The sequence below is a fragment of the Grammomys surdaster genome, unplaced genomic scaffold (genome assembly GCF_004785775.1).
Source record: "Grammomys surdaster isolate TR1022 unplaced genomic scaffold, NIH_TR_1.0 198, whole genome shotgun sequence".
Classification (NCBI taxonomy): Eukaryota; Metazoa; Chordata; class Mammalia; order Rodentia; family Muridae; genus Grammomys; species Grammomys surdaster.
Window position 1 is genome coordinate 5,904,186 of NW_021604643.1, and position 12,100 is coordinate 5,916,285.

Consider the following 12,100-nt stretch of genomic DNA (forward strand, 5'->3'; position numbering starts at 1 on the left):
ATTCCCAAATCCACATTCCAGAAGTTTATTCCTTGGGAAATTTAGGAAGATAGGCAGAAAACATAATCACATTTAGCAAATGATCTTGATTAAAAGTCCTCTCTGAGTTAAGGATCCCACTTCAAGCTGATGTTTTTAGAAGTGCCACTGCCTGTATCTAGGTAGGAAAGGGTATGGAGACCACATGGATCTCCTTCATGGAAAGACTCCATGTAGATGAGAGCAGAAAGCTTTCCAGTTGAGCAGATTATAAGAGATGAGGAAATGGGCTACAGGTCAAGGCAAAGCTATAAGGGACTTCCATGAATTACTTTCTTGTATAGAATGATGGGTTTAGCTGTTCTTTCCTACACCCATCCCATTCTCAAACTGCCAATTTCAGAAGGTAAATATGCAGTTTTGCTCCTGTAAAATCTGCCCTGCAGGTTGTTGTGATAGTTAGCGAGAGCAGGCGCCTGTGTGAAGGCGCCATGATCAGCTGCACAGGTGTGAACCCCGCTGTTCTCTGAAAGCCAAAGTACTGCTTCAGCCCTGTTTCTCTCCCTTGAATCTCACTTATCAAGCCTTAAGACACTTTAAGCAGGCAACAGAGAGGGGGTGGTGCTTCCTGTGGTTCTGGGAGTACTCAGTTTCTGCTTTTGCCCTGAGGCCCCAGCAACAGTCATTCCTGGATTCACCATCCACCCACATTCCAGCAATAAAACATATGTTTAAAAAGCTTAAACCAGGCAGGTGAGCCCAATAGTATTTAAATTGCCTACTTGAATGGAATATCCACTTGTGGAATTTGGGTTTATGCAAGGCATGCTTTAAGGAGGCAGGGGACTGGAGTACTGATGTCCTTTTAAGTGCTTTCAAGTTGTGTGTGACCTTGGGCAAGTAACTTGTTTGGAGTCTCATTTGTTTTAACCTTTTCAGTAAAAATAATAATAATAATAATGATAACCTGTTTGCATATCGTCACTGGACAAAACAGAACAGTTTTCTCAAGGTTCCCTTTAGGTTCAAGGAAAATGATGAAAATGTAAGTTTTTCTCCAGGAAGAGATTTTGGATAGCGGATCTCTCATATTTAACTAGCTTGATCGGCATAGAGTGAAGTGAATCTACAGTTATCTTTAACTGCCCAGGTTGCTGAGACCTCTAGGGTCTCATTCAGACTGGAGAACTATTGCTGACTTAACATCTGTCTATTGCTGCTTGTTTTATCATCCCCACACACTGAGTCATGGGGTTCAAAGTACCCCAGTAGTACCAACCTTTTTCAGCGTGAGAAAGATATTGAGCTGCATATGATCCTGGTTCACTGGTCCACTCCTTATTCAATAAAAAAAACCCGATGGCCCTTCCCCATCACACAGACACAAACCCTGTTGGTACCTCTGCCCTTAGGAGGGAGAAGGGCCTTAGTTACCACCACATGAGAGTCATCTTAAGAGGTTCAAATAACCTCTTCAGTGGAGAATGAGGAGTGCTCTTTTCTCCCTGAAGTCTTCTTAGTACCTATGTAAGTTTGTCTATTCCATTTCTAGACTATTCTTCTCCCAGTAAAATGGGCAACCAATGTCCACTTGCCTTGTATCCGTCAAGTTAAGTAGGAGCATCCCAACCCAAAGGTAGCTCTTGCATCAACAAGAAGGCAACTGGCAGGACAAAGCTCTACCTCCCCCAGAGTCTAGAAATCTGCCACTCTCTGAGACACGCATGTGGTATGTTGTTTCAAATAATAAGATGTCTGTGTTGTTATCTGCATCTCACCATAGATGAGAGGATGGCAATCAGTCACTAAGCAAATCTATTGCTGATACAGAAATGGTCTCCATGACTCTTGCTGTTTCTGTTGTACATTCAGAGCAGATATAGCATTTCTGAATTGCAGGCAGCCTCAACTCAAAACTAAAATTTTCCTGCCAGTCATTAGTGAGCTAGTGGCAGAGTCACAGTTGTGTGTGTGTGTGAATTATAACATGTTTCCAAAATCAACTGCCCACAGACACAAACAATAGATCCATCATTATTGACTTGGACTCCTGAATTAATATTAAATTGCTCCATCTGCTCCATACTTGTCTTTTGTTTCTTTCTCTCATCTTCATCAAATTTTTCTGGAATTGAAGCTTTTACATTCACTTGATTCATTTAATGGTGAGTTTATTTAAGTTACTTATTTATTTCTTTCTTTATTTACTTATTTATTCATTCACTTTATAGCCTGATCACAGTCCCTCTCCCTCCTCTCCTCTCAGTCCCTCTCTCACACCCCTCCTCCATTCCCTCATCCCATTTTCCTCAGAGAAGAGGAGGCCCCCAACCCCTATAGGTACCAACCCACCCTTGTACATCAAGTTGCAGCAGGACCAAGTGCATCCTCTCCCACTGAGGCTAGACAAGGTAGCCCAGCTATGGGAAAGGAATCTAAAGGCAGCCACCAGAGTTAGAGACAGTCCCTGCCCCAATTGTTATGGGACCCACATGAAGGTCAAGCTGCACATCTGCTACATAACTATAGGGGGGCCTAGGTCCAGCCCCTGCATGTTCTTTGGTTTGTAGTTCAGTGTCTTTGTGAGCCTTCCTGGGCCCCCATTAACTTACTCTCTTCCTTTGGAGTCTTTGATACTTTCAGCTCTTTCAATCCTTCCCCTAATTCTTCCACAAGACTCCCTGAGTTCTGCCTTATTGTTCTGCTGTGGGTCTCTACATCAGTCAGCTGCAAATTGTTCTTGACATTCAGGTCTGTGCTTAAGACATCATTTCTTCCAAGAAGTCTTCCTATCTGATGCAGTCCCATCTCTGCAGAGGTTGGGATTCCCTCCTACTTCATTTCTTCTCCTAGCATATGCCTATACCTCCACATCATACTCCAACAGAGAAATGCAAGATCCAACAGAGAAGACACTTTTGTTGTTTACTATCAACCTGGGTCCAATCAGAAGGGGAATATACTGTAATTTGAACAAGTCAAGTTCAATATAAAACAATTGGTAAAAGGTACAGGGCTCTACATCAATTTTTCTCATTTTTTTTTCTACTTGTTAATCCTTTTTGCTAGGGAAACTTTGGGTAACCTTGGGTTAAAAGGTCCATTAAGTAGGGATACAAATGAAACATTTACTGATAATAAACCAAAAATAAATTTGTCTTAAAATAACTCATTGATGTATATATAATTTAATCATTAAAGATGAAAAGACATTTGTATACTAATGAGATGTGAGTGCTTATTTATTTTTACACAAAGAATTAAATGCCGGCTGAATATTTGATGCTGCTTCAGGACACTTTAACATTTTTCAGAGTCGACAGATATTATTATGATGATCATCGATTCAGAGAGTACCACTTTGCATAAACACATAAAATAAATGGCAGAAGTATGTTTAGGGCCACTTCGGAAATTGTTGGAGATTCTGTCCTAATCTCAAGCCAAAATTCACTGAATGATTTTTTTATGAAGCTCAAGTCAGCAATTCAAACAGCAATTTTAAAAATCAAACATTCTAACACAATCCTATCCAAAGACATACTAATTTGATACTTACATGTAGAAGAATAGTGGTAGGAAAATATTAAAAGTCTGTTTTCTATAATTAAATTATTTTTCCATAAGAGCGGGAAAACTTTGTACATACATTAAAAACACTGAAATTCATAACTTACGTCAGTCTAGACTCGGGACACCAAGGTGTTGCAGGGAGCTTTCTGCATAGCATGCTAGCATGTACTTGTCTTTTAAGAATCAAGGCTACTGTCCTGCAGTGGAACATTGGGCCAGAAATACCTTCGATTCATTATACATTTGATTTTGAATTAGTTTTTTGGTTACATGTTCAGAATATTTTTTTACGGTAGTCACTCACTGTGTGTGTGTGTGTGTGTGTGTGTGTGTGTGAGAGAGAGAGAGAGAGAGACAGAGACAGAGAGACAGAGACAGAGACAGAAAGAGAGAGAGGGAGGGAGAGAGGGGGAGAGCCAGAGAGAGAGAGACAGAGACAGAGACAGACAGACAGACAGACAGACAGACAGACATAGGGCCCTAGTGCGAAATAGGTATAAAGGGAAACATCTGCCCCTAGTACTGAGATAGAGCACCCCTACCCTCCTACCCTCACCAAAAAGGAATTGCTCCTGGAAGACCCTGGAAGCTTAAGGGCTTAGAACCCGACCTTGGTGGAGAAAGCTATTGTAACCGGTAGAGAAACAGGTGATTCCAGCTGGAAAACTGCTTTCTGAAACTTGCCAGAAGTCCACATACCAGAATCTGCTGAAAATGCATCTTTTTCAGTATCAGGAGAAACTGTTGAGAGAGATCACTTGCTCCAAAGTCACCTAACCGAGGCTTGAAGGAAGCTGCTGGCTGCTGCCTCCTCCTGCTCCATGTCCTTTAGGGAACGACCCTGCACACACACTGGACTAGGAGGCAAACTTCTTTGTCTTGGAATCTCTCCAGGGCTCTCTATTGATGAACCTTTTCTCTCGGCTGGAAAATATTTAAAGGACCCAGATTTAGTTGTCCTGAGCAGACAAGGGAAAAGTTAAAACTAGGGGTCATAAATCAGGAAGAGCCATGTTTGTTGGTAAATTCTCTTATTTTGGCACTTACTATATGCTCAATTGGTATGTGGTAAAAATAATAATTTATAACCTCTAACCTTAGTGAAAGGTATGCTTGGGATGGCATCTGCCACTTTTGAGACTGCAACCAGCTGGGCCTGGCTTTTATAAACCATTGGTGCCCCCAAAGCCATCTCACATGAAAACTCTGGAGTCATCCACTCTGCAGTGGAAGGGAATAAGCCCCTAACTCATTTCCCAAATTGGCTCAACAGTTTGTGAAAAACCTGAGAAGTAAGGGTAGGACACAGAGTAGGACAAGATCAACATTCAGTGTGTTTGGGGGCAGGGCTGACAGATGTGTTGGTCCATCTGACATCTTTCAGATACATGTTACAAATGATGTAGATCTGCCACAAGGCTAAAATGTGACACATATACACATGCTGAAGTCTAAAAGTGTACTTAAAAAATAAGAAACTACCCCGTTCTCTCCAGCCACTTTCTCTTGATAGAAAACTGGTGAGAGAGGTTAAGAGAGAGGTCTCTCCTATAAGCTGATATTTCCTACCAGCCAAGTTTCTTTCCACCCTGACCCTTTCAATAGCCCTTCAGGCTCTGACATTAAACTTCTTGCTTCCTGTCCTGGGAAATGACTGCATGGAATTTCAGTAAGTTGGATCCTAATGACACAGCAGTGTTCTATACTGAGAACACAAGGCTTGGAGTTGCCAAAGCCATCAATGAGCATTGACTGAGCACCAGCTACATGCCAGGCACCATCCATGACCTGTGGAGCATCGCCCAGATTAACCAAGTCCCAGTTCCCATGGACTTACTACCATTTTGACTCAAATAGAGAAAGAACATGGAACTTCCCACGGAGACACTGTGGTAATAAGCCACTAAAAAGTTCCAGGGAAAGCAAATAAGCAACCTCAGAAAAACTGTGGCTCTTCTTGTTCTGAGACTCAATGTCCTAGCACACACGTGGTTCTCACTCAAGCCTTCTGAGAACGATTCAGAACACTGCTGTACAATGGACATCTGTGAGCTTCAGGAAATAACTCAGGACCAGTAAGATAGCTCAACAGGTACATGCACTTGTCACTTGATCTCCAGGGCTTGTGAACACACACAAACTATCTGTCTCTCTCTCTCTCTCTCTCTCTCTCTCTCTCTCTCTCTCTCTCTCTAAACACTAAATGAATGTATAAAAAATTTTCAAATTTCTAAGAAGCAAGGTTTTTAGAACAGGCAAATAGAGATAGTTTATTTAACTGATATTTTAAAAAATGCAGTCCTAATATGCAATTATTGTTGAGCTTTTTTTCTTTAACCCCTTCCTATCCTCTTTATGTGAATCCCCTTTATTCTGGACTGGATACATTTTAATAATTGAGTATGGGACAGAGGCAAGTCTTTCATCCTCTTATTTTGGAAATGAAAATTATTTACAGAATGGAAGTATTGTATGAGCCTCAGTTCTGGATTGTTAGTAAGACTACGGCAGCCATTCTTTGCCCCCGTGTCCTCAGTGGCCCACAGATCGCCTGGAATTGGGCATTAAGCTACTGATTCCTCTGCCAAGGAAAACGCGATCATTAGGAAAAACGGTTTTCACACTTTTGTTGAACCAACAGCACGGTATTAGCCTGTACTTCGAGTTAGAGTGGGGCTCAGAAATGAACGTCCCCAAATCAGTGGCCTTGGCTACAATCCAGCTTGACTTTTCCCAAATTCTTTTGATTGCCCAGAGGTCAGAGGTTCCTTAGCTCAGCCTGAAGGGTTCCCCAACACCAAGTCTCTAAACCGCCGCGGGCTGCCTCTCCCGGGTTCTGACTCTTAGGCCATCTCGGGCTCAAGGCCGGACTGTCCACACTCGGACCCTCTTTCAACCCTGAAGAAACTTGACTGGTGCCTCTAAAGAAAGGGAATGTCAGAATCTGCCGGCCGGGAGGCCCTGGGACCGGCCCAGTGCACGCCTCCCGGCTGCGGCTCTAAACCCGGCTGACGGCGTCCGCGCTCACGCGGAAAATTATGCCGGCTCCAGCAGCGCGTAAAATGGATGTGAACCGCACGGAGTGGGATCAGCGCGATCCTCCCTCTCTTGTCTCAACAGGGGTTTCGGCGCGTTGCACAAGGCCGAGCTTGTCTCTTTACGGAGACATCGGGCCCTAATTAGAGCGCACCCCGGCGCGGCCGCCTAGCCCGGGTTCCGCGTCGAGCGGGAGACGAGCCTCGGAGGGCGTCTTCGGACCGGCCTGCAGGCTCACCGCCGCCGCCATCGCCGCCGAAACCTGCTTCTAAGGATGCAGCCAGGGCAGCAGCGACAGCAGCCGCCGCGGCTCGCCACCCCACGTTACTTTGATTGACAGCTGAACAAATGTTTCCGCGGTTCCAACGCTCGCGCTAGGGAACAGCGGCCAGGGCGAGGCTCCGCCCCGGGCGGGACGCTGCGCCCCGCCCCCGCCAGCACGAATTCTTCGCACTTATTGGTCGGAGCTCCTCGTCACGCCCTGTCCCCACGTGGGTCCAGCCTGTCCGTCCCCGCCCTCCTGACTTGCCATTTGTCAGCGGTGAAATGATGGGCAGTAACACAGAACGGCGATTAATGTTCAGCCATCTCCGATTGGTTGATGCGGCGCCCTCGCGCCGCGGGAGGGCGGGGCTCCTGGAGAGCGCCGCGGAGAGCGCGCGGGGCTAGCCGGAGACTGTAGTCAATCTGGAGGGATCCCTGGCCACAGTAGTCAGGCGAGGACTACATCTCCCGGGATGCTCCTTGGGCCCTCCGCGGATGGTCGTGAATATGTATCAGAATGTTAATGATTAGCTGCTGCTAAATTTGGTCAAAGAAGTCACCTACACAGAGCGCGTTGTTAGAGCTGTTCCGAGCGGGCGTTCGGCTGTTGGCTGCCTTCTTCCCCCTCTTACACACTCGTGTATTATTTTGAGGTGGTGTTCGCAGAGTTTAAAAGAGAATTTTAAAAAGCCGCAAGCGTTTCGCTCTTTTATTTTTATAATCCCCTTCAATTTGGGGCTAAAAAAACAGGAAGGAAGAAAAGGAAATGAAATGTGGTAAAAGAAGCTAAAAGGTGCCTTTTAAAAGATCGTTGCTGTGAAGTGAAAAATCTCCAGAGAACCCCCAAGCGCCGCGAGACCTCTTCCGAACCAAAGGAGTTTGCGCTCGCTCTCAGGGAAGAAGCGACCATTCATTCCGAGGAATAGCAGCCAATTAAAAGACAAATAAAAAAAGTTTGGAGTGGGGCGCGAGCAGGCGGGCGGCGCTCGGCGGGCGCGGGGCTCGGCGAGCGCAGAACGGACGGTGCCCGCCGCCCTCAGTGACGCCCGCGGGGAATGCGGAGCCGGCCGCCCGCGCCCAGCCGCCGCGCCTGCCTGCCGCCCGCGTCACGCGAGACCCGCAGGCCCGGGACGCCGCCGCGGGGCCCTCGAAGCGGATGAGCCGCGCGCCTCTGCCTGGCGCAGCCAACTAAAGCGGCGTGGATGATTCGCGACCTGAGCAAGATGTACCCGCAGACGCGCCACCCGGTGAGTGGCGCCGCGCCCGCAGCCCGGTCCGTGGCCGGCCGCTCCGAGGGTGCGGGAGGCGACCGACTTGTAGCCATTTTCTTATTGTTGTCTCTGAAGCCCCGGGAAGCAGCGCGCCACCGCTCTCCGCCCGCGCGGCTCTCCCGAGGGGGGCGAGCCGGGCGGCGCGAGTCTGCGGGGTGGAGGGAGCCGGCAGCCACAGGCCGGATTCGCTCAGCTAGCTGACGGCCGCTCGACGCCATGGCGCGGCTGCCCCCGACGGGCCACTTTCGATTCCGGGTAGAAAGGGATGGGAGAGCCGGGCCGGGGGTTTGGGGGTTGCGGGATGGGGGGTGCTGGGGACCAGGCTGAAGAGCTGAGGTGAGGGAGGCCGCCCGGAGGCACCCAGACCCCAGCAGGCGAGCTAGAGGTTAGAGCGGCGCGACCAACCCCCCCCCCTCCGACCCCGGGCTATCCACCCCCTACCTGCGATGTGGGCTAATTAAATATTTTATTGTTGTTCTTTAGGCACCGCATCAGCCTGCTCAACCCTTCAAATTTACAATTTCAGAATCCTGTGATCGGATTAAGGAAGAGTTTCAGTTTTTACAGGCTCAATACCACAGGTAACGATATTGACTTTAGCTGATCCTTCTGTTTGCTTAGCTCTTGTCTTACCCACTCCAACACTACCCCCTCCTTTACTCCCCCCCACCCCCCACACCACCAACACCACAAAGGTATTGCCATTTTCCCCCACTGTGGGCAGAAAAGGCAAGTCAGGGCCTCTTTTTCTTTTAGGCAGGTGTAAAGAAATTGAGCATTTTCTTCTCCTGTAAACAGAAAAGGAAGCAGAACAATCGAAACTGAGGAGACTTGGAAAACGCTGAGCCAAACTTTCGATATTGATTTATTGGGTCAGGAGAATGGAAGGTTGGGAAGATTCTGGGGCCCTTTGACTTCTTGGTCCTTTATTGCTCTGGGGTTGATTTCTTCCTTCTGCCGTTCCATGGCAGAATTTGAGAGCCAGGGAAAGTAAGCAGTGAGCCATTTCATTACTTTTATTAAAAAAAAAAAAAAAAAAAAAACCCAAACAAAACCACAAAACAAAACATCCTTCCCCCCTCCCCCCAATGCTTTCATGTTCAAGGCTCTTAGACTTGGAGTGCTTTTGAAACATGTTTGTCTCACCGGGTTCTTAATGATGCAGAATTCTTATTGCATAAATCCAAGAACCCAAACAAGCTGCTGGATCAGATCAACACCTCCCACCCCCACATGGTATTCAACTTGTCTGTATTTTTTGGAGGGAAAAAAATATTAGTCATAAGACCGTGTTGATTCTGATTTTCATTAACCTCATAGAATATTAAAGGTAAAACCTCCCCCGTGGCATTTTCGTGGACCTAACTTTGCATGCATCTATGTATGTATATATATATATATATATATATATGTATAATCGATGTTTATTTCCTTGTTTTAGTAAGTGAATTTAGTGACGAATATTCAGTTCTGGGTAAAGTCGCATAATTAATTCAGTTGGCTAGAGGGTTTATTTCTTTAAAACATAAACCCCTGTTTCCCAACCCCCACTGTTTAACCTTATCAAAGAGGCAAGTCCAGGCTGGTTCTTGTCACTCATTTCTCTCTCCTCCCTTTCAATAGTAAAGTGCTGTTTAATATCACTGATTTGACAGTAGGAGATGATGATTTAGTGGAAGGGATGTGGATTTGGAGCTGAAGAAGTTAAGTCCTGCCCTGTACTTAGTCGATTTTATGTCTTCAATAGTCTGAAGCTGGAATGTGAGAAGCTCGCCAGTGAGAAGACAGAGATGCAGCGGCATTATGTCATGGTAAGAAAACTGTGTCACAGATTCAAAGTGCTCATTAGCTTGGGAGACTGAAAGCAAGGATACGTTTTTGAATCGCTGGAGGCTGCAGGATCCATCCCAGTGGCCCTGCCAGTGTTGTTGAGGTTGTGGGTATGTGTCCATTAGCAACCTGTAATTCTGGGTGGTTATAACTTGGCTTTGACTACTAGCTTTGATTTCAATTTTCAGAAAGTTCAGTTGCATGGGATATAATTTCTGTGTGCTTTGTTTTTACAGATTTAAAAAAAACAGAAAAAGAACTCATTTATTTTTTTGTTTAGTCACAAGCAAAATGTTTTTGTTAGTGGTTTTCTTTGTTGTTTTATTGCTTTTGCTTCAATTGTAACCAGACAGTTTTTCTATATACTCTTAAAATTACATGCATTTTATGCCTTTTAATTAATGATTTGGATAGGAAATGACACTAGACCCCTTTTCAGAAATTTTCCTACTCATTCATCATGCTAATCTGTTTATGTTTTTGTGTGCATGCTTTTAATTTCTATAGCGTTATTTTGGTTCTTAGGAGTGTTGATTTGAGCTGCCAGATTTTCTGTACTGTTGTTTTACGTCCATTCAGACGAATCAAATCTATGTTTACAGAAGTATAATGAAGCATTTTTATGATTCAGAAGTATATTTTGTGTTGAAAGAACTTGCAAGGTGATGCATTAATTAATTTTCTATCCAGCTCTTCTGCTTTGCACATATGAGTAGTACACTAAAAACAAGAAACTGAACTCTGAGGTAACATCACCTTTTCCAACAGTTCTTTCAAATCCTCAGCATTTGTGTGTGATATTTCTGAATTAAGAGTCATGTGGAACCAAATTTTCATGACTTTTTCAGTTCATTTGCTTATGATGTAGAAAGACAGTTGTGCAAGTTAAGAAGGCTAAGTTTTAACATTTCTATTTGTAAATTTTTCTCCTGGGATCTGTTAATGTGGCTTCTTGTTCTTTAAAGATAGTAATTGGGCATCCTTCTTATTTTATTGACTGGGATATTTTGGTTAAGGTAAGGTCTTTGTGTTAGTTGCTTTGTTTTCAGTGTATTTGGGCAATTTGCATATACTAGAAAAATGATTTGAAGGGAACAGATTTAATTGCTTTTCCTTCTTTGACAGTATTATGAAATGTCCTATGGGTTGAACATAGAAATGCACAAGCAGGTAAGTTATTTCTTTATAATCATTTTAAGTGACAGTTATACTCGAGTACTTTGAAAAGAAAATTGTATATTTTGTTATTTTTCTTTTGTACATTTGAGACATCTACCTATACCTTAAAGACTTAGGGGTGAGTAAGAAGGCAGGTCTTTTGTATGTGGTTCCTCATGTCCTAACTTTTAATAATTTAAAATTATGTTATTAAATCAGAATGCATATTAAACTTTCAGAAACAGCATGCAGAATTTAAAACGTGCATTTTCTTTTTGTAAAGAGTTACTTTATATATTTTAGGCATCAAAATTCTCTTATGAAAGAACTTTCCTTGAAAAGTATTAATGAATAAAATTGTAAATTGTGTGAAATCTTCATTGCTTCCTTGTGAAAGAACAGAGGAGTGAGCTGGGAGGATCAGATGAAATCTGCAGAGCTATAAAAGAAATGGATGTAAAATCCGTGCACTAGTCCCTGGAGCCTACTTAGTGGATCTTCCCAGGAACTCTGGCTTCCACTTCCAAAATTTGTGCAGAGTAAATGAACCTGATAGGAGATTGTGATTAATGTTAAGCCCTGGGTCTTGAAATCTAGCAATTAGTTTGAGGTTGGGGGGAAAAGCATTGGTATAGGTATATATGACTGTTGCTACAGGGTTTTTTTTTTTGTTTGTTTTGTTTGTTTTGTTTTTTGTTTGTTTGTTTGTTTGTTTTGCCAGAGACCAAAAGAAATGATTTGATTTAAGATCCCTAAATGGAAAAAAAGCCACATATATGTATATATATGTAAAATGCTATCTAGCAATGATAATTTCTCCAGGAAGCATTTTTTTGAAGTCATCTCCTCATGAAGGACTTAGGGTCTCATCAACCATTTCAGAATAGATATATCGCCTGCTGAGAAAGAGGTGATGGACAATTTTCTGTTTTTCATGCCTTATTTATTTGTGGTCAGGGTGACATATATATATATATATATATATATAT

At 44.0% G+C, this 12,100-nt stretch overlaps 1 protein-coding gene across 8 annotated transcripts in view; it reads left to right on the plus strand.

Annotated features, from left to right (window-relative positions):
* The first annotated feature begins 7,288 nt into the window (after positions 1-7,288).
* The window catches only part of Tle4 (TLE family member 4, transcriptional corepressor), a 136,071-nt gene continuing 131,259 nt past the window's right edge, over positions 7,289-12,100 (plus strand). For 3 of the 8 annotated variants that reach the window (XM_028770168.1, XM_028770169.1, XM_028770172.1), the window contains exons 1-4: positions 7,289-8,099; positions 8,607-8,704; positions 9,871-9,934; positions 11,079-11,123. In XM_028770168.1, coding sequence (XP_028626001.1) covers positions 8,055-8,099; positions 8,607-8,704; positions 9,871-9,934; positions 11,079-11,123 — 252 coding nt within the window. In that variant the 5' untranslated portion in view covers positions 7,289-8,054. Of the gene's footprint in view, positions 8,100-8,253; positions 8,379-8,606; positions 8,705-9,870; positions 9,935-11,078; positions 11,124-12,100 lie in introns of those variants that run through there. The other 5 variants (XM_028770171.1, XM_028770174.1, XM_028770173.1 and 2 more) reach the window with 4 other exon arrangements.